Source organism: Nerophis ophidion, linkage group LG18 (assembly GCF_033978795.1).
Source record: "Nerophis ophidion isolate RoL-2023_Sa linkage group LG18, RoL_Noph_v1.0, whole genome shotgun sequence".
NCBI lineage: Eukaryota > Metazoa > Chordata > Actinopteri > Syngnathiformes > Syngnathidae > Nerophis > Nerophis ophidion.
Genome location: NC_084628.1, coordinates 18,892,914 through 18,919,618, shown reverse-complemented (window position 1 = coordinate 18,919,618; position 26,705 = coordinate 18,892,914). Strand labels below are relative to the sequence as shown.

At 42.0% G+C, this 26,705-nt stretch overlaps 1 protein-coding gene across 1 annotated transcript in view; it reads right to left on the bottom strand.

The window, feature by feature from the left end:
• Nucleotides 1–26,705, bottom strand: part of LOC133536842 (neurobeachin-like) — a 652,776-nt gene that overhangs the window by 397,618 nt on the left and 228,453 nt on the right. The window contains exons 20-28 of the mRNA XM_061877477.1: nucleotides 26,384–26,507; nucleotides 25,483–25,675; nucleotides 18,091–19,050; nucleotides 15,007–15,209; nucleotides 14,775–14,928; nucleotides 9,710–9,884; nucleotides 7,138–7,265; nucleotides 4,350–4,415; nucleotides 4,055–4,208 (exon numbers count right to left, since the gene is read on the bottom strand). Of these exons, the coding sequence (XP_061733461.1) occupies nucleotides 4,055–4,208; nucleotides 4,350–4,415; nucleotides 7,138–7,265; nucleotides 9,710–9,884; nucleotides 14,775–14,928; nucleotides 15,007–15,209; nucleotides 18,091–19,050; nucleotides 25,483–25,675; nucleotides 26,384–26,507 (2,157 nt within the window). The remainder of the gene's footprint in view (nucleotides 1–4,054; nucleotides 4,209–4,349; nucleotides 4,416–7,137; nucleotides 7,266–9,709; nucleotides 9,885–14,774; nucleotides 14,929–15,006; nucleotides 15,210–18,090; nucleotides 19,051–25,482; nucleotides 25,676–26,383; nucleotides 26,508–26,705) is intronic.

The following is a 26,705-nucleotide window of genomic DNA, read 5'->3' as shown; positions in this document are numbered from 1 at the left end:
GGTGTCCATATATGATATTGAAATCGGACTGCATTTAAAACATTCAATACAAGAACATTCCAACTTAAAATAAATGCATTAAAGGGGAATTTTTATGCAAAACCAACTTTTCTTACCTTTAAGTACCTGTTTTTTTCCCCGCACATGGGATCTGCATAAATCCCAAAAATGTAAAATGAAGTCATGGAGGCATGGCGTTGACATTTATAAAACCATCTTGCCTTCCTTTAGACTTCCTCTGTTGAAGATCTGTTTGGAATTAGCCCCATTAATGACGTCTTTCCAATTGGTAACGTCGGCGGATATATCCAGAGTCAGAGGCGAATCTGCCTTTCTGGTGTAGTCTAATCTAGTCTTGTGTTGTGGGGCAGACTGGCTTGTACATGCACACAAATCTTCCGCTGTTACCATTTCTTATACAAAGTAATGTGTAGTTCCGAACTTATATCTGTCAGTAGCCTCAATATGGAAGCGTTAAAAAGAACCAACATTACATGTTATGTAGACCAGGGTTCCCCAACATTTTTTCCACCAGGGAAGGGTTGAATGTATGCATTAATTTTACCAACCAGCTTTCTACGTGTGCCAGATAAAAACAGCAAAAGAATGAGCATGAAAAATTTGCCTTTGGCTAAAATCTGGCACATTAAAATTTTAAATGTCCATTAATGTGCAGTGTCCCATGTACTTTAAAAAAGGAATTATAATATACATCTATTTACACATTTATTAGTGTGTTTAGTGGGACAGGCAAAAGTTAAGTCTGAGAAAATGCAGTACTTTATAAATTAATTAATGTTTCATGTCTTGGTTGACAAGACTCTGCAGCATCGCCTGGACATCGGGGGCGGTACCTCTGGATTGGCAGACCGGGGTGGTGGTCCCTCTCTTTAAGAAGGGGGACCGGAGGGTGTGTTCCAACTATTGTGGGATCACACTCCTCAGCCTTCCCGGTAAGGTTTATTCAGGTGTACTGGAGAGGAGGCTACGGCGGATAGTCGAACCTCGGATTCAGGAGGAACAGTGTGGTTTTCGTCCTGGTCGTGGAACTGTGGACCAGCTCTATACTCTCGGCAGGGTTCTTGAGGGTGCATGGGAGTTTGCCCAACCAGTCTACATGTGCTTTGTGGACTTGGAGAAGGCATTCGACCGTGTCCCTCGATAAGTCCTGTGGGGAGTGCTCAGAGAGTATGGGGTACCGGACTGTCTTATTGTGGCGGTCCGCTCCCTGTACGACCAGTGCCAGAGCTTGGTCCGCATTGCTGGCAGTAAGTCGGACACGTTTCCAGTGAGGGTTGGACTCCGCCAAGGCTGCCCTTTGTGACCGATTCTGTTCATAACTTTTATGGACAGAATTTCTAGGCGCAGTCAGGGTGTTGAGGGGTTCCGGTTTGGTGGCCCCGGGATTAAGTATCTGCTTTTTGCAGATGATGTGGTCCTGATGGCTTCATCTGGCCGGGATCTTCCGCTCTCACTGGATCGGTTCGCAGCCGAGTGTGAAGCGACCGGGATGAGAATCAGCACCTCCAAGTCCGAGTCCATGGTTCTCGCCCGGAAAAGGGTGGAGTGTCATCTCCGGGTTGGGGAGGAGACCCTGCCTCAAGTGGAGGAGTTCAAGTACCTAGGAGACTTATTCACGAGTGGGGGAAGAGTGGATCGTGAGATCGACAGGCGGATCGGTTAAGCGTCTTCAGTAATGCGGACGTTGTATCGATCCGTTGTGGTGAAGAAGGAGCTGAGCCGGAAGGCAAAGCTCTCAATTTACCGGTCGATCTATGTTCCCATCCTCACCTATAGTCATGAGCTTTGGGTCATGACCGAAAGGATAAGATCCCGGGTACAAGCGGCCGAAATGAGTTTCCTCCGCCGGGTGGCGGGGCTCTCCCTTAGAGATAGGGTAAGAAGCTCTGCCATCCGGGAGGAACTCAATTGAGCTTTGGGTCATGACCGAAAGGATAAGATCACGGGTACAAGCGGCCGAAATGAGTTTCCTCCGCCGTGTGGCGGGGCTCTCCCTTAGAGATAGGGTGAGAAGCTCTGCCATCTGGGAGGAACTCAAAGTAAAGCCACTGCTCCTCCACATCGAGAGGAGCCAGATGAGGTGGCTCGGTTATCTGGTCAGGATGCCACCCACACGCCTCCCTAGGGAGGTGTTAAGGGCACGTCAAACCGGTAGGAGGCCACGGGGAAGACCCAGGACACGTTGGGAAGACTATGTCTCCCAGCTGGCCTGGGAACGCCTCGGGATCCCCCGGGAAGAGCTAGACGAAGTGGCTGGGGAGAGGGAAGTCTGGGCTTCCCTGCTTAGGCTGCTGCCGCCGCGACCCGACATCGGATAAGCGGAAGATGATGGATGGATGGATGGATAATGTTTCAGTGCGGTACGGTATTAAATGCGTCACGGACAGGTACCGGTCCCCAGACTGGTGGTTGGGCACCACTGATGTAGACCACAAAGAAGTGTTTTAAATGTAGAAAATAACATAATTGGACACCTTTAAAACAAATAGTAATAAATTACGGTTCCACGTTTCAAAATATGGTAGCTTGATAGTAGTTTTTTTGAATATGCCATATACATGCTACTGATTCGCATGAACAGCTTTAGAGGGCTATCTTAAAGGCCTACTGAAACCCACTACTAGCGACCACGCAGTCTGATAGTTTATATATCAATGATGAAATATTAACATTGCAACACATGCCAATACGGCCGGTTTAGTTTACTAAATTACAATTTTATATTTCCAATGGAGTTTCTTGTTGAAAACGTCACGGAATGATAATGCGTACGCGTGACGTCCCGGGTTGCAGGGGACATATTAGCGCAGTACCATTTGTGGCTAAAAGTCGTCGCTTTTCATCGCGCAATTAAACAGTATTCTGGACATCTGTGTTGCTGAATCTTTAACAATTTCTTCAATTAATAATGGCGAAGTCAAAGTAGAAAGATGGAGGTGGGAAGCTTTAGTCACACAAACACACAGTGTTTTCTTGTTTAAAATTCCTGGAGGTGAAGTTTTACTATGGATCAGAGCAGTCAAGCGAACATGGTTCCCGACCAAATGTCAACCGGCAGCTTTCGGTGAGAAAATTGTGGTAAAAAGTCGCCTCTTATGGAGATCAGCTGAGCTTGCGCCGTCCATGCAGCTGTCGTCGACTTCCGTCAGAGACTGCCGTCAAGACACCCGTGGACACACCCCTCCGACTATCAGGTATTATTTAATCTCACTCAAACACTAGCAAAACAATAGAAAGATAAGGGATTTCCCAGAAATATCCTAGTAAATGTGTCTAAAAACATCTGAATCCGTCCCAATGTAATCGCCTTTTTTTTTCTAGTCCTTCTCTATCAATATCCTTAACCACGAATCTTTCATCCTCACTCAAATTAATGGGGAAATTGTCGTTTTCTCGGTCTGAATAGCTCTTGCTGCTGGAGGCTCCCATTATAAACAATAAGAGGGCGTGAGGAGCCTTCACCCTTGTGACGTCATCGTCTGCGACTTCCGGTACAGGCAAGGCTTTTTAGCGACCAAAAGTTGCGAACTTTATCGTCGATGTACTCTACTAAATCCTTTCAGCAAAAATATGACAATATCACGAAATGATCAAGTATGACACATAGAATGGAATTGCTATCCCCGTTTAAATAAGAACATCTCATTTCAGTAGGCCTTTAACACCTCCAAATTTAGTGATGAAAACTACAACTAAGATGCACATTAACAGTTGTTTTGTAAGAAGTACAGTACTTACAGTATAAACACTTTCTGGGCCTCCACAAGACTGGCACACTCAACCTAATGGCAACACAACTAAGACAGACTGAAATGAATGCATACTTGCAAATGAGACTGACTTGATCAAGACTTTTCTCACATTCCACACGACAAAATAAGTACAAAGGGACAACGTGGTCATTAACCAACAAATACGTTGCACAACACAGCAGTGGCACAACCGATGTTGTAATAGCGATAAGGAGAAAACTGCACCGTCAGCATTTTATAGCGCTAATGAGTGGATTGTACAGTAAACAACAGTGACTTACCTGTGACGATAGGGGAGTTGACGTCCCGATGCGTGCTGCCTGTCCTGGCAGTCTCACGCTGCGGCTCCAGGATGTCTCGGTACTTGGACACCATGAGGACGGAGATGAAGTAGACCACAGCCAAAGCCAGAAATTGAGCTTGTTTACTGTCGTCCTGCGGCGGGGAATCACAAAGACCGGTCTATAATTGAAGGGGACTCCCCAAATACAGTTGGGACTCCTTCTCAATAGTATCTTTGAATCTCATTGAATTCCTAATGATTTGCTGTTTAATACACTCACAGGCCACACTCACCACGTCACGAAACACCACAGCACGCAGGCGGTTGATGTCCACGTCCTGCAAGAGGCGATCTGGGTCCTTGATGGGAGAGAAATTACTTAGGACGCTTTCCAAAATAGTCTCGAACGCTCCCTAGAGTGTCGCCAAAAATATGTGTTTCTCAGCTGTAGTCAGTATGGGCTGCAGTGGTACTCAGTTGTAATACGCCTTTCCGCCACTTGTGGCAGCAATGACAATATCAAACAAGAGTTAAGGTTTAAAGGCCTACTGAAACCCACTACTACCGACCACGAAGTCTGAAAGTTTATATATCAATGATGACATCTTAACATTGCAACACATGCCAATACGGCCGGTTTAGTTTACTAAATTGCAATTTTAAATTTCCCGCGAAGTGTGCTGTTGAAAAAGTCGCGGAATGATGACGCTTATGTTGACGCGTGCTTGTGACGTTATTGGTTGTAGCGGACATTTAATCCCAGCACCACTCACGGCTAATAGTCGTCCGATTTAACGGCATAATTACACAGTATTCTGGACATCTGTGTTGTTGAATCTTTTGCAATTTGTTCAATTAATAATGGAGACTGCAAAGAATAATACATTTGGTGGAAAGCGGTGTATTTCGACCAGCTGTAGCAACACAAGCACAGCCGGTGATTCTTTGAAGCTTTAATATGGAACAGAGCGGTCAAGCAAACATGTTTCTCTACCACGTGTCAACCAGCAGGTTTTGGTGAGAAAATTGTGGTAATAAGTTGGCTCTTACCGTAAACATGAGCGGAGCTTGTGTCGTTCTTCCTGCAGCTGTCAAAGAGGCAGCTGCGACTTTTTGGGCTCCTCCATGGCTTCACTCAGTGACACTGGCGGTCACCACGCCCCTCCGACTTTCAGGTATGACTTTATAATCTCACTAAAACACTAGTAACACAATAATCAGATAAGGGATTTTCCAGAATTAACCTAGTAAATAGGTCTAATAACATCTGACTCGCTCTACCCTTGTCTTTTTTTTCCTTTTTCTTTTTTTGTTCTAGTCCTTCACTCTCACTTTCCTCATCCACGAATATTTCCTCCTCGCTCCAATTAATGGGGAAATTGTCGCTTTCTCGGTCAGAATCGCTCGCGCTGCTGGTGTCTATGATTTTAATCAATGTGCAGATGTGAGGAGCCCTCACACCGGTGACATCACGCGCACATCGGCGTTCTACTTCCGGTACAGGCAAGGCTTTTTTATTAGCGACCAAAAGTTGCGAACTTTATCGTCGACGTTCTCTACTAAATCCTTTCAGCAAAAATATGGCAATATCGCGAAATTATCAAGTATGACACATAGAATGGGCCCGCTATCCCCGTTTAAATAAGAACATCTCATTTCAGTAGGCCTTTAAGAAAGCCTTAAAAGGTGAAACAATGGAATATTATAAAATATAGCAACGGTTACTTTCATCCCATGAATTTTTTTTAATGTTGATGTTCCAGGCAGTCTATTTTTTAGTGAATGTATAGGATAGGCAAATATAAGCCATGGCTTTGCCGGTCATTGTTTTTCTTTTTGTGAGTGTAAGTGTATGATTGTTAATAAGTATAATCTGTGCTGTTGAATTGATCACACAAAATGGTTCATCATATGACCGAAATAAACTCACTTCATTCAATTCATTCAAAGTCTGGAGCTAAAGTCATAGAGAAGATACCTAAACGCAAAAATTATGACGAAAGTGATCAAGCTGTATTTTAATTTTTACTTCCATTTAAGAGACATATGTATTATAATTTAGCTAGAATGTATTTATTTGTATGTAATTTAAGTCCCTTCTTTTACAGTATATTATTTTTGGAATCAGCCTGACCTAAGCCTTGATAATAATCTTTGTCGTTAAAACGCACTTTCATATCATTTGACAAGGTTTATTCTCTGTTAAACTGTAAGTAGGTTAGATATAAATATTGAATACGACTAAAATCAAGGGTATACGGTTACTAATTCAGGTTTAATATTTGAGTGGAAAAGTTGGGCGCTGAGGTGAAAAAGGGTTAAAAATCCCATGTTCCAAAGCAAAAAAACTAAATGTTTATTTTGCATAAAAACCCCGAAAGCACAAAGAGAAAATGTTTATTTTGTTCTGAAACATGACACAACAAGGGAACATTCATGTGCATCATTTGCAAGATAATAGAACATAAAGGTGGTAATACTTTATTTAGCAACACTAACTACATATTGAACTGAATGCCGATGACATTGCAGTACAGAACTATGCTGGCTTGAAGTTCACTTCCTCAATTTTTGATCATTCAGATTGGTTTTATTTTGAACATAAATAGTTTCAAAATAATACGACACGTTTGCATTTTCTTTACAACAGTAGGAAGAAGCAACGCTTATTTACTGGTACCCCTTTTCCACTTCATATCACTTACTTACAAATATGTTCACTCCCTCTACTCTGTATGTATTATTACCCACTTATTGGTAAAAGAGTAAGTTAGACTTCATATATTTACATAAGAATGCACGCAAATAATGTATATCTTTTGTTTTGTGAAGAATAATGTATTTTAATGGCATAACAATTGTATGTAATTAGTGGTGTTTTATCTTGAATGTGGTTTTATTTGTTATGTATGAATGTGTGTATCCCCTTTTGACTTAGTGTTGTACATGTATTAAAGCGTTTTTGAAATTTTAGACCCCGGGAAAAATAGCAGTGGCTCCATCTGCAGCTAATAGGAGCTTGATAAACAAACGAATGTGGTACGCAAAGGAGAAGGGGATCTTGATGACAACGTTTTGTACCTTGCCGGGGGTCACGGCATTCAGCAGCATTTCCTGGCTTTTGTTGTTGTTGGGAACAGACATCTTTCTCCCAAAGTCTGCGTGTCTCTGCCTGCACTCCAGACAGCTCTTCACAGCCATGCAGCACACTGAGAGCAGGCACACACACACACACACACACACACACACACGATTCAAAGACAGTCATCTCAGTTGAAGGGAAATGAAATGCCGATAACACGTGTGACCTCTTTGAAAGCAATCAACGCTCTCTGATGACCTTTTTTTTCAGGCTGCCGCCACGGAAAGTAATAATGAAATCAGCAGCCAGAACAATTTCACGCCAAAGCCTCTAAAACTAAAATGTTTGCATGCAGGACACTCTGACTCCCTTTCCTATTTTTTAATTTTTTTTTTTTTACATCAGAGAAAAAAAACACACTGAAATTTTTTGGGGAAAATGTACATCCTCTAATGCCCAAATTAACATTAAAACCAATTATATCAGTTTCGATACAGTTATGGCTAACCTCAGAAGGCTGTAAGTAACCGTGAATAATTCATGAATTTTGATCTCATATCATGATAATATTATACAATCGCCTATGCATTTGGTTATTATATTTGTTTATATACACAACACTTGAGTATGGGGAACATATTCTACCATTAATTAGTTGCTTATTAACATGCAAAGACTTAATTTAGAGTTCTTTGGACTCTAGGGGAACATATAAGGGTTATTGAGGGAAGACTCTTAGTTAATGGCTTACTGGTTGTATAATAAGGCCATGCAGGAAAAGGCATTAATAAGTACTTAATAATAAGTAATTGAGAGCCAATAGGCTACTCATTTGCATGTTGATAAGCAACTCATTAATGACAGACTTTGTTCCCCATAGCAAAGTGTTACCAAAATTCGATTTTGCAGTAAAAAATACTGGCTGCTCAGTCACCACAAATTTTGCTGTAAATGGAAAAATTGTTCCATGTTTAACAAGTTTTTAGTTCTTTTTATCTTTTTTTCCAAATAGTTCAAGAAAGACCACTACAAATGAGCAATATTTTGCACTGTTATACAATTTAATAAATCAGAAACTGAGGACATAGTGCTGTATTTTACTTTTTTATCTCTTTTTGTTTCAACCAAAAATGCTATGCTCTGATTAGGGGGTACTTAAATTAAAAAAATGTTCACATGGGGTACATCACTGAAAAAAGGTTGAGAACCACTGGCCTAGTGGTTAGTGCAGGGGTCCCCAAACTTTTTGACCCAGGGGCCGCATTGATTCAAAAAAAAAATGTGGCCAGGGGTCAAAAAAAGTCATGTTCACAGATGTTTAAAAACTCGACACTCCGAGTTTACTTTACGTTTCCCCAAAAATGTCGCCATTATTTTCCCTCATGTACTAATTGAGTGAAAGAGCGTGATGACGTTGGGTTATCGATAGGAAAATGCATTTTTAGACCATATGATTTGCCTGAGCGGCTAGGAGACCCCGAGAGTGACAGGTAGTTCAAAATGAATTGATGGGCGAGAAAGGAGGGATAAGGAAAAATTATAGTTAAAAAAATATATATAATTGTATGTTTACTTTTACTAGAGACTAACCGCGGGCCGGATTTTGGACGCTGGCGAGCCGGATTTGGCCTGCGGGCCGTAGTTTGTGGACCCCTGAGTTAGAGTATGTTGAGATTGGTAGGTTGTGAGTTTAAAACCCGGCCGAGTGATACCAAAGACTATAAAAATAGGACCCATTACTCCCTGCTTGGCATTCAGCATCAAGGGTTGGAATTGGGGATTAAATCACCAAAAATGATTCCCGGGCGCGGCCACCGCTGCTGCTTACTGCTCCCCTCACCTCCCAGGGGGTGAGGGTGATGGGTCAAATGCAGAAGATAATGTCACAACACCCAGTGTGTGTGTGACAATCATTAGTATTTGAACTTTTTAACTGCAACAGTAAAATTCTTCCTTTTTTTTTATCGAAAGATCAATTTAAAGGACACGCGCAGATTTTTTTTATTACTGTTTTTATTATTTCACAAATGTTTGAAATGTATGATATTATATAGTGTGGATTATTAGATAATATTACAGTTTGAAAGGTTGCAATACATGCATTTTTTTATTTCTCAATAGAAAGAATGACTACTTGCGACTGTGTTGGATCCATTATGGATTGAACTTTCACAGTATCATGTTAGACCCGCTCGACATCCATTGCTTTCCTCCTCTCCAAGGTTCTCATAGTCATCATTGTCACCGACGTCCCACTGGGTGTGAGTTTTCCTTGCCCTTATGTGGGCCTACCGAGGATGTCGTAGTGGTTTGTGTTGTGGTTTGTGCAGCCCTTTGAGACACTAGTGATTTAGGGCTATATGAGTAAACATTGATTGATTGATTGATACTTTATTGACGCATATTATCTTAACATTTTCACTGACTTTGACACCTGAGAATGATATTGACATATTTTAAACACCTTCAAATGTTTAAACAGACCGGAGATATGACAACCACTAACAGGCAAAGACTTCCTGGCTACTGAGTCATTCCAGTATAGATGCAGGTTAAAATCGGCACGCTTACCGAGTCTCAGGCACTGACGCATCAGGCCGCCGGCAGACATGTTTTTCTCTGCCTCGATCTCGCTGAAATTGAGCGAGCTGGAGAAGACCAGCACGTCCACCATGACCATCAGACGGGACAAGAATGTGATGGCGGTCTCCGAGGACATGCCCTGCGTGGCCTCTATGTTCTCCACCTTTGTGGGCGACAGGACGCAAGAAAATGTTTGATTAGACCACAAAGAACGTGTCTGTCTGCAGGAATATAAGGGTGTCATTTCCAAGTTGCTGATGTCCAAGTACTCTAGGAAGACAAAAATCACATTATCACTTTGTTCGTATCTTATTATAGTAATACAGTGGAACCTCAATTTAGGATACCCTCTATTTGTAAACTTTTCTATTTACGCAGTTTTGGATGGCGCCAAATGTGCTTTTTTGTGCAAAACCATGTCTGTGCACAAACACTGCATTCATTCATTTTGAGTCTCGCTGGCAGCACTTTTGTGTTTGCCCGTATTGAAGAGACCGTCCCACAAGTTTTTAATTGTGATGGAAACAGACTTTTCTGGAAAAATATGCCAAAGCGGACTTACTTCACAGGGGAGGAGAAGACTAAGTCCCATTCAGTGGCGCCTTTTCCAAGAGAACACACACACACACGGCTCCTTTCTCTTTCACATTCGCCAATGTTAATGTACAGTATGTGGTTGTTACTTTAAAAATGTTTTTTATTATAGCAATATGGTTGTTAAGGTTGTGGATTTCTGTGATGCCTGACTGTTTGTGAGGGCACCAAAGGGACTTCTGCATGAGCACGCGTGTTGGCAGAGCAGTGCATACAGCACAGTTCATTGTTGTGTTGTCTTCTTAAAGAGACAGTTGATTCATCACCTCCTTGTTCGGTTTGTTTGATATACAGTACTGTATTGCACTTTATATTGTGTTCAAAGTGTATACACCACCACTGAAATATGGACTTTTGTCAAAGCTGGAACCCATTATTCATATTTACATTGTTTCTAATGAATACATTTGCTTCACAATACAAACTTTTCGATTTACGAACCGTGCTCGAGAACCAATTAAGTTAATACTCACTGTATTGATGTAGAAATTGATTCAATCAGGTTTGACTTTACTTATTATTAAACTCTCTCTTATTTGAGTACCACATAAAGAGTGTTACTAAAACAGCCTACTTTCATCCCCGCAATATCTCTAAAATGTGTACCATTTTGTCCACCAGCGACACTGAGATAATTATTCATGCGTTCGCTACGTCTTGATTACTGTAACATATTATTTTCAAGCCCCCCTATGTCTAGTATTAAAAGATTACAGTTGGTAGAAAATGCTAGACCTTTGACAAGAACAAGAAAGATCATATTCCGCCTATATACATATATACTTATATATAAATATACCTATACTAACTCACCTGCACTGGCTTCCTGTGCACTTAAAGGCCTACTGAAACCCACTACTACCCACCACGCACTCTGATAGTTTATATATCAATGATGGAATATTAACATTGCAACACATTCCAATACGGCCTTTTTAGTTTACTAAATTGCAATTTTAAATTTCCCGGGACTTTTTTCTATAAAACGTCGTGTAATGATGACGTGTACGCGTGACGTCACGGGCTGTTATGAATATGAGCGCTGCGTACACACACAGCTAAAAGTCGCCTGCTTTAACGGCATAATTACACAGTATTTTGGACATCTGTGTTGCTGAATCTTTTGCAATTTGTTCAATTAATATTGGAGAAGTCAAAGTAGAAAGACGGAGTTGGGAAGCTTTAGCCTTTAGCCACACAAACACACGGTGATTCCTTGTTTAAAATTCACGGAGGTTAAACTTTAGTATGGATTACAGCGAACATGGATCCCGACTACATGTCAACCAGCAGGTTTCGGTGAGAAAATTGTGGTTAAAAAGTTGCCTCTTACCAGAGATCAGCTGAGCTTGCGCCTCCCGTACAGCTGCCGTCGACTTCCCCGAGACACTGCGCGTCAACACCCGGCCGTGGACGTACACCTCCGACTATCAGGTACTATTTAACTCACTAAAACACTAGCAACACAATAGAAAGATAAGGGATTTCCCAGAATGATCCTAGTAAATGTGTCTAAAAACATATGAATCCGTCTTAATAGCATAGCTCGGTTGGTAGAGTGGCCGTGCCAGCAACTTGAGGGTTGCAGGTTCGATTCCCGCTTGTGCCATCCTAGTTACTGCCGTTTTGTCCTTGGGCAAGACACTTTACCCACCTGCTCCCAGTGCCACCCACACTGGTTTAAATGTAACTTAGATATTGGGTGTCACTATGTAAAGCGCTTTGAGTCACTTGAGAAAAGCGCTATATAAATATACTTCACTTCACACTTCACTTAATGCAACGTGATTACAATCGCGTTTTTTTTTTGTAACTTTTTTTTTTTTCTAGTCCGTCGCCATCAATATCTTCAAACACAAATCTTTCATCCTCGCTCAAAATAATGGAGAAATTGTTGTTTTCTCGGTCTGAATAGCTGTTTTTGTTGGAGGCTCCCATTAAAATCAATGTGAATATGTGAGGAGCCCTCAACATGTGACGTCATCGTCTGCGACTTCCAGTAGAGGCAGGGCTTTTCTTCAGTTGCGAACTTTATCGTGGATTTTCTCTACTAAATCCTTTCAGCAAAAATATGGCAATATCGCGAAATGATCAAGTATGACACATAGAATGGACCTGAAATCCCTGTTTAAATAAGAAAATCTCATTTCAGTAGGCCTTTAAGATGTGACTTTTAAGTGAATTAAGGTTTTACTACTTACGTATAAAATACTACACGGTCTATCTTGCCGATTGTATTGTACCATATGTCCCGGCAAGAAATCTACGTTCTAAGTACCTTAGCTTATGAATGATTCCGAGAGCCCAAAGACAGTCTGCGGGCTATAAAGACTTTTTTATTCGGGCTCCAGTACTCTGGAATGCCCTCCCGGTAACAGTTAGAGATGCTACATCAGTAGAAGCATTTAAGTCCCATCTTAAAACTCATTTGTATACTCTAGCCTTTAAATAGACCCCCTTTTAGACCAGTTGATCTGCCATCTCTTTTATGCTTTACCCTCCTCTCCTGTGTGGAGAGGTTATCAGGTGACCACAGATGAGCCGCGAGCGGTTCAAAGTCGGGACCCGGGGTGGACCACTCATCTGTGCATCAATTGGGGACGTCTCTGCACTGCTGACTTGTCTCCATCCAAGATGATCCCCTGCTGGCCCCACTATGGACTGGATTCTCATACTATTAATTAGATCCACTTGCCGTCCATTGCAATGGTCGCCCATTGGGTTTAGTTTTTTCTTGCCCTGATGTGGGATATGAACCGCGGAGGCCCTTGTGGCTTGTGCAGCCCCTTTAGACAGTTGTGATTAAGGGCTGTATAAAAAAAACTTTGATTGATAATACACAAAAAATTATTAAAACAATAGGATGGCACTTTTGGAAGGCAAACACTATTTCTGGTGTATTTTTCTACTTTAAATCAATGTTTACTAAAAAGGTATTAATAAAACAAGCCCGATTACACAATTACCCTTATTTTGAATGAGCAGCAAATTATATACATCCATCCATCCATCTATTTTCTACCGCTTGTCCAGTCGTAGTCAAAAGTTGACATACAATCGTAAAGAACATAATGTTATGGCTGTCTTGAGATTCCAATAATTTGTACAACTCTTATATTTTTGTGATAGAGTGATTGGAGCACATACTTGTTTGTAACAAGAAACATTCATGAAGTTTGGTTCTTTTATGAAAATGTGACCAAATCTGCTGGGTCAAAAGTATACATCCAGCAATGTTAATATTTGGTTACATGTTCCCTGGCAAGTTTCACTGCAATAAGGTGCTTTTGGTAGCCATCCACAAGCTTCTGGCAAGCTTCTGGTTGAAGTTTTTGACCACTCCTCTTGACAGAATTGGTGCAGTCCAGCTAAATTTGTTGGTTTTCTGACATGGACTTGTTTCTTCAGCATTGTTCATATGTATAGCCATTATTTTACCACTTTGACGTTTGTTTGGGGTCATTGGGGTCAAACTGGGCCCAAGACCCAACTTCCTGGCTGATGATTTTAGTTTGTCCTGAAGAATTTGGAGGTAATCCTCCTTTTTCATTGTCCTATTTACTCTCTGTAAAGCAGCAGTTCCATTGGCTGCTAAACAGGCCCAGAGCATAATACTACCACCACCATGATTGACGGTAGGTTTGGTGTTCCTGTGATTAAAGGCCTCACCTTTTCTCCTCCAAACATATTGCTGGGTAATGTGGCCAAACAGCTAAATTTTTGTTTCATCTGACCACAGAACTTTCCTCCAGAAGGTCTTATCTTTGTCCATGTGATGTCAGATGAGCCAGAAGCTTGTGGATGGCTACCAAAAGTGCCTTATTGCAGTGAAACTTGCCAAGGGACATGCAACCAAATATTAACATTGCTGTATGTATACTTTTGACCCAGCAGATTTGGTCACATTTTCAGTAGACCCATAAAAAATGTATCAAAAGAACCAAACTTCATGAATGTTTTTCTGACTAACAAGTATGTGCTCCAATCAATCTATCACAAATAAATAAGAGTTGTAGAAATTATTGGAAACTCAAGACAGCCATGACATAAGTCCTTCACAAGTGTATGTAAACTTTTGACCACGACTGTAGATACAAACCTCTCGCTTATAACTTCCATCCATCCTTTTACTACCGCTTATTCCCTTTTGGGGTGGCGGGGGGCGCTGGCGCCTATCTCAGCTACAATCGGGCGGAAGGCGGCGTACACGCTGGACAAGTCGCCACCTAAAATTAACAGATTATCGCTGAGAATATAAGGGGAAATAAGGAAAAAATGCCCAAAATGATGTGGAAATATCACCCTATTAAAATATATACCAAGTATTTTATCGGGTATTTGCCTAGCAAACAAACAAATGGTAGTGACTGACCTTTATGTGACCCTAAGTGAGCTGTGTAAAAAACAGCCACTAGATGGCACTATAACACAGTAGTAGGGAGGAGGAAGCTGCACTTACAGAAGGAGAGGTGGCAGCTGAGAGCAGAGGGAGGATTCCCCCGCAAGCGATAATGATGTTGTCCACCATCTGTGAGATGAGGTGGATGGTGTTGTGGACAAAAATTATGTTCTCGCTGCTGTTGACAAAGTCCATGACGGACTTGGTGGAGTGGCTACAGAAGGAGAAGAGGGGAAGAATCACACAGCATTATTGAAATACGACTATTGCATTCATCACGTCAATCACACACCTCCTCCACACATGGACGTCACTCTCCAGGGCAAACAGCAGGTCGGCCAGCAGTCTCTGGTGCAGAGGCGACCATTTGAACTCGGGGATGCGGAACATGGTGGTGCGAGGGCCTGGGCTGAACTGACGCCGCTGGTCCTCCGACATGGGCGCACCCCTGAAGTCCACACTGTCCACTGGAGCACTGAGGCGGCCGCTTAGACTCTTGTGGCGACAGACACAAAGAATAAGTGTAATTAGGTTGTATGGAAGCCAGTGCGTCACAATATACTCCAGTCTGTGGGGGACGTGCAGGCCCAGAGGAGAAATTACACTGCATTCATTCCATTCACAATGAATGATGAATTTGCAATAAGTCCTCACAAGACCCCACCCTCCTCCCCGAGGCGTCGCAATAAAAAATACAACAACAACCTCGGAGCGACCGATAAACACAAAATGAATGAGTCAGCAGGATGCTGCAAGAAAAAAAAAAAGAAGAAAAAAAAAAAGCCTTTTAAAAAAGTAGCAGAGACGAATCGAAAAAGCGAGCGATTTAGGGACACCATGCATTAGTGACCCACCCTGTCCCCAAGAAGCATCACCTCGAGTACGGTTGCTATCTGCTTTGGGGGAAGAAATACTTTCTGTTTGCCCGAGATGTTTGCTAACATGGATTACCCTCCTCACCTTTTGACCCGAGCGGCAGTCAACTATACATCTCCCCGCCGAGTCCTCTACAGTGGTCTACACAAGTGAAAAACCACCAGGGTCTCTATTTTGCTCCAGGTAAAAAAAAAATTAAAAAAAAAAATGCATTAACAGCAGTGGCTGTAAACAACGTGGTGATGTACTTTTGGATACCTCCACAAGGTGGCAGTGAATGCATTTGAAATGTGGTTAGCGTCCATCCATCCATCCATTTTCTACCGCTTGTCCCCTTCTGGGTCAAGGAGCTTTATAGCTTCCTGTACGTCTGTCTGCACATACTTCTCAACATTTGCATACGGAAGAAAAAAGCTAAATAACATTTGTTTTATTATTGCTGTATTGCTCTGGGACTACCAGAAAATGTTTTTTTGTTGAAGATGAAATATAAAATGTAGGAAATTTAGTGGGTGCTGGAGAAATAAGTGCAACATATGGTCGATTCTCAGGGAAAACAGGAAGGTTGGCAAGTATGCCTCTGCATGCGCTTTAAAATAATGCCGCTCATTCAGCTCTACTATTACTGAATGAGCGGTTTACATCTTAACCTTATTACAACATTGGTTGTGTTGCTGCTCTGTCGTTAAATATTTGCCATTTTTTTAATTGAGTACTTTCTGATGCACTCCAAATCATCATCCAAGTTAAAAAAAAATACATTTTGCAGCAACACTACATCATGGATTTTTTTTTATTTTCAAATCATATTTGGCCTATATTAAGTGCTAAAAAAGGTATTATTTACAGTACGTATTTTATGTATTTGGGCACCAAAATAATTCGATCTGGTTCCGATTATTAGGGTGAAGATTTGATTCGGAATCAATTTTCGATTGAACACGATTCTCGATTTAATCACATTCTCGCAATGTGTTATTTGGTATAATAATTATAATGGAACTTTTTCTAAACAGGTTACAAGTTGGATAAGCTATTTCTGGTTGCATGCAGATCCCCTTTGAAAATCAATTCTTATGAAAACAAACATTTAAAAAAGTATAGATTTTTGAAATAGATTTTTGAAAATTTTGAATTGATTCGGAATCGGGATGAATAAGAATCATAATTCGGGTGCGAATGAAATTATTTTTGCAAGTCTGTGTATTACCCAGGACGCGATAAAGCTTTTCCAGGTCGTGGCCATTTTGTAGTGGCCGGGTGACACTGACGCTTGGACGATCCTCCAGTCCAGTACAGTAGAATGCACTCAAGACTACTATTGGGTGAAATGAGTTTAATTGTGACTGATATTTATATTTTATTTTTAGATATATTTTTTAATATGTGTTAAACTATTTTGTTTATATAGCGTTAATTTTCATTAACCCATCTCCGGGTTGGGGAGGAGACCCTGCCTCAAGTGGAGGAGTTCAAGTACCTAGGAGTCTTGTTCACGAGTGGGGGAAGAGTGGATCGTGAGATCGACAGGCGGATCGGTTAAGCGTGTCCAGTAATGCGTACGTTGTACCGATCCGTTGTGGTGAAGAAGGAGCTGAGCCGGAAGGCAAAGCTCTCAATTTACCGGTCGATCTACGTTCCCATCCTCACCTATGGTAATGAGCTTTGGGTCATGACCAAAAGGATAAGATCACGGGTACAAGCGCCCAAAATGAGTTTCCTTCGCCGGGTGGCGGGGCTCTCCCTTAGAGATAGAGTAAGAAGCTCTACCATCCGGGAGGAGCTCAAAGTAAAGCCGCTGCTCCTCCACATCGAGAGGAGCCAGATGAGGTGGCTCGGGCATCTGGTCAGGATGCCACCCGAACGCCTCCCGAGGGTGGTGTTTAGGGCACGTCCAACCGGTAGGAGGCCACGGGGAAGACCCAGGACATGTTGGGAAGACTATGTCTCCCGGCTGGCCTGGGAACGCCTCGGGATCCCCCGGGAAGAGTTAGACGAAGTGGCTGGGGAGAGGGAAGTCTGGGCTTCCCTGCTTAGGCTGCTGCCACCGCGACCCGACCTCGGATGAGCAGAAGATGGATGGATAGCGTTAATTGTAGTTATTCTCCAGTGTGGACCTCTCAAAGGAGGAGATTTTCCTGAAATCCTCAGTACCATGCCATGTTTCGATTTTGTTTGTTACTGTCAATAGTGCTGCGTGTGTGAATGTTTTCTTTTCTTCTATTTTTTTTTTTGTACAGCATTTTGTGTTTGCCACTTGCTTGTGTATGAAAAGAGCAAAATAAATAAAGTATGACTTGATTTAGTATATGGCTGTTATGTTAAAAACATTTAGAAAGTTGCGAATAGTGTTTTTATGCTCTATTAATAATAGTCCCAAGTCGTGGAAATGAGTATAGCATGGTCAGGCCGTAGTAAACGATGGATATTGTGCGTTTTAGGAAACACCTTTGAGTCAGCATTCACACAATGAACTGACATGTTTTGTATCCTGTCTCACCTGTGTGGTTGCTGTTGTCAGAATCTTCATCTCCTTCCCATCCTCATCCGAGGTGTTGTTTGTGGCGTTCACATGAACCGTGTTCCTGCTCCAAGCAGCTGGAATGTCACCTTTAGAGGGCGCCACAACCCTTCCGTGGCTCGCTTCTGGACTTGCGCGGGAGGTCGGAGGCTTAAGTTGAGCGGCGGCCACATGGTCGATGCCCTCTAAAGCTGCCTGGAGTTCCGACTCGTCCTTTTCCAAAATGCTGGGTAAGGACACAAAGTCGGAGCTTCCAGTCACGTGAGCCAGAAGGCCCAGTCCACTGCTGGCACTGGAGGAAGATGGCGGTTGTGGGCCGGATGACACTGAGGGTTGAGCTGGATTCAAGTCGGGCAGCAAAGCATTTTCCACGTTGGCCTCGCAGAACAAAAAGTTGTTGCTGTGAGGGACGCCGTCTTTGTCATCGTCCAGCATGATGAGAGGAGGTGCGCTCTGCTCGTCTACGCTGGTCTTTGGCAGCAACACAGCGCTGAGGTCACCGCTCAGCTTCCCCACTGCGGCACAGTAAACGTTATCCAGAAGTGAGTCCACCCCCATTAGTGCTCCATTCTCGGAGCCTCCCGGAGTGTCCATGTCGTCCATCTTTACTTCCGTAGCCTCCACCTTCTCTGCCTTAATGTCCACCAGAAGATGCTGGACTTCCACGCTGACGTTGTCTGCTGCATTCTGTGGACAACGCCCTTCCGCCAGGAGGTTACGGGAGTCTGCGCTGTCGTAGTCCCTCTGGCTCCCCGGCGACTGGGAGTTTGGATCTATTTCTCCGATCTCGACCGCACCTTTGATGCCAGAGGTCTGAGCAGACAGACCTGAGATGGTGCTGACCAAACCCTTCTTGCCTTTCTTGATGTTTTCCTCCTCCTGACGCTGGTACTCCTCATACATATTTGCCAAGTACTCCTTGTGGGCTTCATACGTCACCTGCAAAACATTGTATGCACAATCAAAAGTTCCATGAATATTTTTGCCTGTATAAAATACTGTTTTTCTTTCCTTTTTATTTCGCCAATGTTGCCCCATGTGAGCCAAAAACACACGTTAGCCTTTTTTGCACAACGTCCATCCATCCATCCATCTTCTTCCGCTTATCCGAGGTCGGGTCGCGGGGGCAACAACCTAAGCAGGGAAACCCAGACTTCCCTTTCCCCAGCCACTTCGTCTAGCTCTTCCCGGGGGATCCCGAGGCGTTGCCAGGCCAGCCGGGAGACATAGTCTTCCCAACGTGTCCTGGGTCTTCCCCGTGGCCTCCTACCGGTTGGACGTGCCCTAAACACCTCCCTAGGGAGGCGTTCGGGTGGCATCCTGACCAGATGCCCGAACCACCTCATCTGGCTCCTCTCGATGTGAAGGAGCAGCGGCTTTACTTTGAGTTCCTCCCGGATGGCAGAGCTTCTCACCCTATCTCTAAGGGAGAGCCCCGCCACACGGCGGAGGAAGCTCATTTCGGCCGCTTGTACCCGTGATCTTATCCTTTCGGTCATGACCCAAAGCTCATGACCATAGGTGAGGATGGGAACGTAGATCGACCGGTAAATTGAGAGCTTTGCCTTCCGGCTCAGCTCCTTCTTCACCACAAGGGATCGGTACAACGTCCGCATTACTGAAGACGCCGCACCGATCCGCCTGTCGATCTCACGATCCACTCTTCCCTCACTCGTGAACAAGACTCCTAGGTACTTGAACTCCTCCACTTGGGGCAGGGTCTCCTCCCCAACCCGGAGATGGCATTCCACCCTTTTCCGGGCGAGAACCATGGACTCGGACTTGTAGGTGCTGATTCTCATTCCGGTCGCTTCACACTCGGCTGCAAACCGATCCATTTGCACAACGTAAATATTAAAAAATCTGCTATTACGAGGCGGCAAAAAAGGCATATCATTTGATTGCCTATAAAGCCCCCTAAAAACGGCCAACATTTCTCCAATTACATGCCGAGCCCTGCATATTAACCAAGCTTTCGTGACATTTTTATTGTAAAAGCCAACACTGCTGAACTACTTTTCCGATGTAACCAATGAACATGTGGAACACATCAGTAGGGATATGGTCCAAGTCCAGCATTGCTAACGCTCACAAATATAAACACTTCACCGGGAAACAAGCACTCCACTGGACTGTCTCTAAGTAATATTACAATTTTAAAAAAGTTATGATACTCCCAAACTCATTTTCTTTACGATGCCAGTCAAATTCAGGCTGGTATCGGCGATACCGGTCCAATACCGACACTTTGTGCAAATGTGCCTGTGTCTGCTAAAACGTAAAAAGTTGTGTATTTTAAATACGACAAAGTTATTTACTTTTGAACTGAGGTATAGTGAAGACGTGGCGTGAATAACAAAATACAAACTCAAGGCTGTTTCAAACCCTAAAAAAGGAAATAAGTCAAATAAAGCATTAAAAAAATGTTTTAATAAGCGCTACTATCACAATAAAAAGGGGAAAAACAATAGTGAAAATGTAAGAAAACTAAATGTATTTAGACAAAAGCTGAAATCCAAAACACAAAGTTGTGTGTTTAAATATAAATATCTGTTGTATAGGTACAATGTAACGGTACACAAAAAATTCGGTTCGGTACGTACCTCGGTTCAGAGGTCACTGTTCGGTTCATTTTCGGTACAGTAAGAAAAAAAGTAAATATACATTTTTTGATTATTTATGTAACAAATTTGCTAAATCTTCCACCAAAAATATTTTGATGTGAAATAATCAGAAACTTGGATAGGTCAATAATTCATAATAACATTGATTTTGATTCAATATTATGTTTTGACACTTTGTGCAAATGTACCTAATGTGTCTGCTAAAATGTAAAAAGTTGTGTATTGTAAATACGACAAAGTTATTTACTTTTGAACTGAGGTATAGTGAAGACGTGGCGTGAATAACAAAATACAAACTCAAGTCTGTTTCAAACCCTAAAAAAGGAAATAAGTAAAATAAAGCATTAAAAAATGTGTTAAGCGCTACTATCACAATAAAAAGGGGAAAACACAAGAGTAAAAATGCAATAAAACTAAATGTATTTAGATAAAAGCTGAAATCTAAAACAAAAAGTTGTGTCTTTAAATATAAATATCTGTGGTAGCATTTTTCCAAACCCTCAAAATGGCCTTCTATTCTTGACTTGTCAGTATGTGGCCCTGGGGGGCAAAAGTCCTGCTCTAAAATATTACAAGCTCTCAAAATAGGAATAAAACATATTTCAATATAAACAAAGTTCAGTTAATTAAGAAGTAAAATAATGCTGACTTATGAATTAATTAATTTGAAGAACTATCACAACCGTCGTTAGCACTTAAATGTGAAACTGAACATTAATTTGGTCAGTCCCAGAACTTAAATCACCAACATTAAAGTACAGTAGCATAGTTGACCCAAGTATTGATTAAAAACAAGGCATGTTTTGTTTTTTTAACAATTATATTACAGGGACGGTGTGGCGCAGTGGAAGAGTGGCCGTGCGCAACCCGAGGGTCCCTGGTTCAATCCCCACCTAGTACCAATCTCGTCACGTCAGTTGTGTCCTGAGCAAGACACTTCACCCTTGCTCCTGATGGATGCTGGTTAGCGCCTTGCATGGCAGCTCCCTCCATCAGTGTGTGAATGTGTGTGAATGGGTGAATGTGGAAGTAGTGTCAAAGCGCTTTGAGTACCTTGAAGGTAGAAAAGCACTATACAAGTACAACCCATTTATCATTTATGTAGCACCTTGCTCAATGTACTCCTTCGACTTGACCACTGGCGAGCAGTGTTTGGAAAAAATAATTGTTTTTCCAGGAAGGAAAAGTGTAAGTATTTACATGACACAGCCATTGATGCACTTTCAGTCGCTTGTTTGAATATCAGTGAAAACATTCCACAGGCGCTTGCATCATCAATCTCCTTCCAGTCCGCAGACTACCAATGCAGAGCTTAAATAGCCAATAAGTGCGCTATCACTGATGTCACACATCACTTGGCAACAGTCACTCACCCACACGCTCCTCTCTCATGGAACATCTCTCAATTGCATACACCAGATACATGAAAGTTATAAAAAAAAATAAAAAAACGCATTAATTACTTTTCGTAGTACTGTAAATTCCAGACGATAACTCACTACCTTTTTATACTACACTTTGAAAAAAAAACAAGCAAAAACACAAAGGGTGTTTTATTGTTTGTGCTATGGCGCCACCTTTTGACAAGTCTGCTCACCGCAGGCGCTGCAGTGTCCTTCCAATTACAGGCAGTGATTTTTTTCCCCCAATCAAAGTTGTGCAATCTTCTAGCCATTTACAGCGTAACTAAACGTATGTATTTTTCATGACTTTAAGCAACGTTAGTTAGTTTGACAGTATAGCTAAAACTGTTTATAGTTACTAAATCGTACCATGAGTGATGTCTGTAGCAGTGTCTTCATGCATAATTGTACGTGTTATTGTAATGTAACGGCACCAGCATCGTTAGCATTAAACAATACGCTAACACTTTTACGGGTGTCTGTGTTAGTATTATTAACTTACAACAGCATTCTTTTTGTATTGTTTCAGTTTCACAAATTCCTTAGTAAATTCACCTAGACATCCGTGGGGTTATTGAGTCTGATTAAAGTTAAAGTCCCAACTATATTCACACACACACTAGGTGTGGTGAAATTATCCTCTGCATTTGACCCATCACCATGTACACCCCCTGACAGGTGAGGGGAGAATCATTTTGGTGATTTAACCCCCAATTCCAACCCTTGATGCTGAGTGCCAAGCCAGGAGGTATTGGGTCACATTTTTATAGTCTTTGATATGACTCGGCCGGGGTTTGAACTCACGATCTTTTAGTCTCAGGGCGGGCACTCTATCCACAAGGCCACCGATTGGAGTTGTTTTGTTTCACTACACACCGTAGCTTACCCGCATCGAAATGCAAACAAATGCCATTGGTGGATCTACACCTGACATCCACTGTAATGATATCAAGTACAGGAGCGATATTACTATGATTACGTAGATTTTTTGGCATCACATCTTCATTCGTTTTTTTTTTGTTTTTTTCTAAAGGTTTATAAACTCAGGAAATATGTCCCTGGACACATGAGGACTTTGAATATGACCAATGTATGATCCTGTAACTACTTGGTTTTGGATTGATACCCAAATTTGTGGTATCATCCAAAACTAATGTGAAGTATCAAACAACAGAAGAATATGTGATTATTACATTTTAACAGAAGTGTAGATAGAACATGTTGAAACAGGAAGTAACCAGATATTAACAGTAAATGAACAAGTAGATTAATAATTCATTTTCTACCACTTGTCCTTAATAATGTTGACAAAATAATGGAATGGAAAATGACACAATATGTTACTGCATACGTCAGCATACTAATTAGGAGCCTTTGTTTGTTTACTTAACTGCAATAAGAAACGTGTGTTTAAGGTACCCTAAGATTTGTTGTCAAAATAAAGCCAATAATGCCATTTTTTTTGGTCCCCTTTATTTAGAAAAGTACCAAAAAGTACCGAAATGATTTCAGTACCTGTACCAAAATATTGGTATTGTTATGACACTACTGTGTAAAAAACGTGTTTCGCAATGTGCGGCTTATAGTCCGGTGCGGCTACTACATGAAGTGGGTTTGGCTTGTACCTTGGTGCGCTCTATCGTCTGAAAATTACGGTAATCAATTACATCTAATAAAGAATAACTTAGTTAGTAATTCAATTACTTTTTAAGAAAGTAAATATTAACAGGAATGAATAACTTTTTTTAAAGTAACTTTCAGACAGGCTCCAATATCCCCGCGACCCAGAACAGGACAAGCGGTAGAAAATGGATGAGACTTTCTTAACACTGCTGGCGAGTAGCCAGATGCTAACATTAATGCTGCCACAACTCCGACTCTCGCTGGCCTACTGCCCTGGCTAATGGCGCCGTTCCCAAATGTTGTGGTCTATCGATAACCTCACTAACAGCTTTAAAGGGGAACATTATCACCAAACCTATGCAAGCGTCAATATATACCTTGATGTTGCAGAAAAAAGACCATGTATTTTTTCAACCGATTTCCGAACTCTAAATGGGTGAATTTTGGCAAATTAAACGCCTTTCTGTTTATCGGTCTTTTAGCGATGACGTCAGAACATGACGTCACCGAGGTAATACACCCGCTATATTCATTTTCACATTACAAACACCGGGTCTCAGCTCTGTTATTTTCCGTTTTTTCGACTATTTTTTGAAACCTTGGAAACATCATGCCTTGTCAGTGTGTTGTCGGAGGGTGTAACAACACTAAAAGGGAGGGATTCAAGTTGCACCACTGGCAAGAAATCTGCTGCCAGACCCCCATTGAATGTACCAGAGTGTCTTCACATTTGACCGGCGATGCTAAGACAGACATGGCACAGAGATCTATGGATAACCTGCAGATGCATTTGCAACGATTAAGTCAACGAAATCACAAAGGTGAGTTTTGTTGATGTTGTTGACTTATGTGCTAATCGACATATTTGGTCACGGCATGACTGCCAGCTAATCGATGCTAACATGCTATGCTAATCGATGCTAACATGCTATTTACGCTAGCTGTATGTAAATATGAAACTAGATACCCACATTTAATGCGAAACAAACACTTACCAATCGACGGATTTAAGTTGCTCCAGTGTCACAAGATGCGAAAGTCCTGATCGTTTGGTCTGCACATTTTACCGGCGATGCTAATAAGGCAGCCATGCAATGGGCCACTTCATTAGGTACACCCACGGTATGGCCGAATAGCGTCAATAGCTATTCGCTCAATAGCTTCAATTTCTTCTTCAATTTTGTTTTTGCTATCTGCCTCCATACTCCGACCATCTGTTTGAATACATGCGTAATCTGTTGAATCGCTTAAGCCGCTGAAATCCAAGTCTGAATCCGAGCTAATGTCGCTATATCTTGCTGCAGTAACCGTCATGTTGTTTGTATTGGCAGCCCTGTATGACAACACAGGGAAATGGATAGTGGTTTCGAAGATAGCGAAAATAAGGCACTTTAAAGCTTTATTTAGGGATATTCCGGGACCGGTAAAAGTTTGAAAAAAAATTCAGAAAATACAACAAGCCACAGGGAACTGATTTTTTTTGTTTTTAACCCTTTTGAAATTGTGATAATGTTCCCCTTTAACGATGCTCCGCGCAATGCCATTGATAGTGCAGCACCGCTAAAGCTACAAAAGGCCCCTAAAAGACGTACCCTCCGTTTCACTGAAAAATCGGAGCTCTTAAACTATCATGTCAAAAGTTTAATAAACATAAACCATATATTTATTATTGTGTTAATAGAACTGTCATATTTTTATTTCTAAACATGAACTGTTCTCACCTTTGAGTGGGCGATGGAGAGGGTGTCCACCCACACGCGCCAGCCCCCCCACTCGTGCTTGACGGCGTGGTACAGTAGGATACGAAAAATGTTGTAGACCATCTCTGTGATCTTCTGCTCGTCGCGGTTTTTTGGGTTGATGTAGGCCAGGGAAAACATCCAGTCCTGCCACACGGAGCACTGGAGCAGGCATCTGCGACAGGAACGTAAGGCAGGTGTGACATTTGGACCATTTGCAGGAAATGTAGCACCTTTATAAAGCACTCAATAAAGGTTTTTGCTGTTATAACTCTTTATATATGACATTACAGCCCCTTAGGATTCGGCAAGGGTCAATTCCTTTTCTTATAAATGGTTGAAATAATTACCTTTTTTTGACTTGTGATTTGTTTAAATATAATGTCCACTTTATATTGAAGGAAAGCAAATGAACCATTGAAGTTGTCAAAAGAACACAGAACTATGAGCCAAAACGGAAGAAGCAGCAGTGGGCAGCTGGCAATTAGTTTCTTTATTATTGCTAATTAACAGCAGGAGACCTTAAAGCAAGTCTATTCAGCTCTGGCGGTGGGAAACTTGTTGATTACAGGGCACTGCAGAACCGTTATTTTGTTTACATACCTAAAAATGAGGATTTAGTATAAAAACCTGCAACAAAGACAGCTTTGTGTCAACAAAAGCTGCTGTGTTGCTGATTTAGGGCCCTAAAATGTTGTTTAAAAGCAAAATAACACTTAGTGGGAAACATTCGCGAAAGGAAACGCGCGTGCTTGAGGATGAAAAGTCATCAATCCGGAGCCCATCAGACAAAAGCAGCCGCCTTCCCTCCCTCGATGCAATGATCAGGAAGAAAATTGATGGGAGGTAGGCGGCGAAAGGGGAAGTTCCGTTAACCGCTTACCGTCTGTTTTCTCGGCTGCTGCTAAACAGTTTGATCATGTCGGAAAGGAAGAGGCGGCGGATTTCCATCAGCTCTGGGCCGGGGGCAGAGTTCTTCAATAGAGTCGCTATCACTTTGAGGATCACTGTTAGCGAGTGGACAAACAGCACAAACACAGAAATCACTCCGACTCCTGCCAAAGCCACACATTGTTTACTTGTACTGTCATGCCAAGGAAATCCTGTTACTTGTTCTAGCACGCCAAATAATCACTGGTAATAATCAATCAATAAATGTGTTTATGTTTGTTATCAGAGAGAATTACACACACACACACACACAC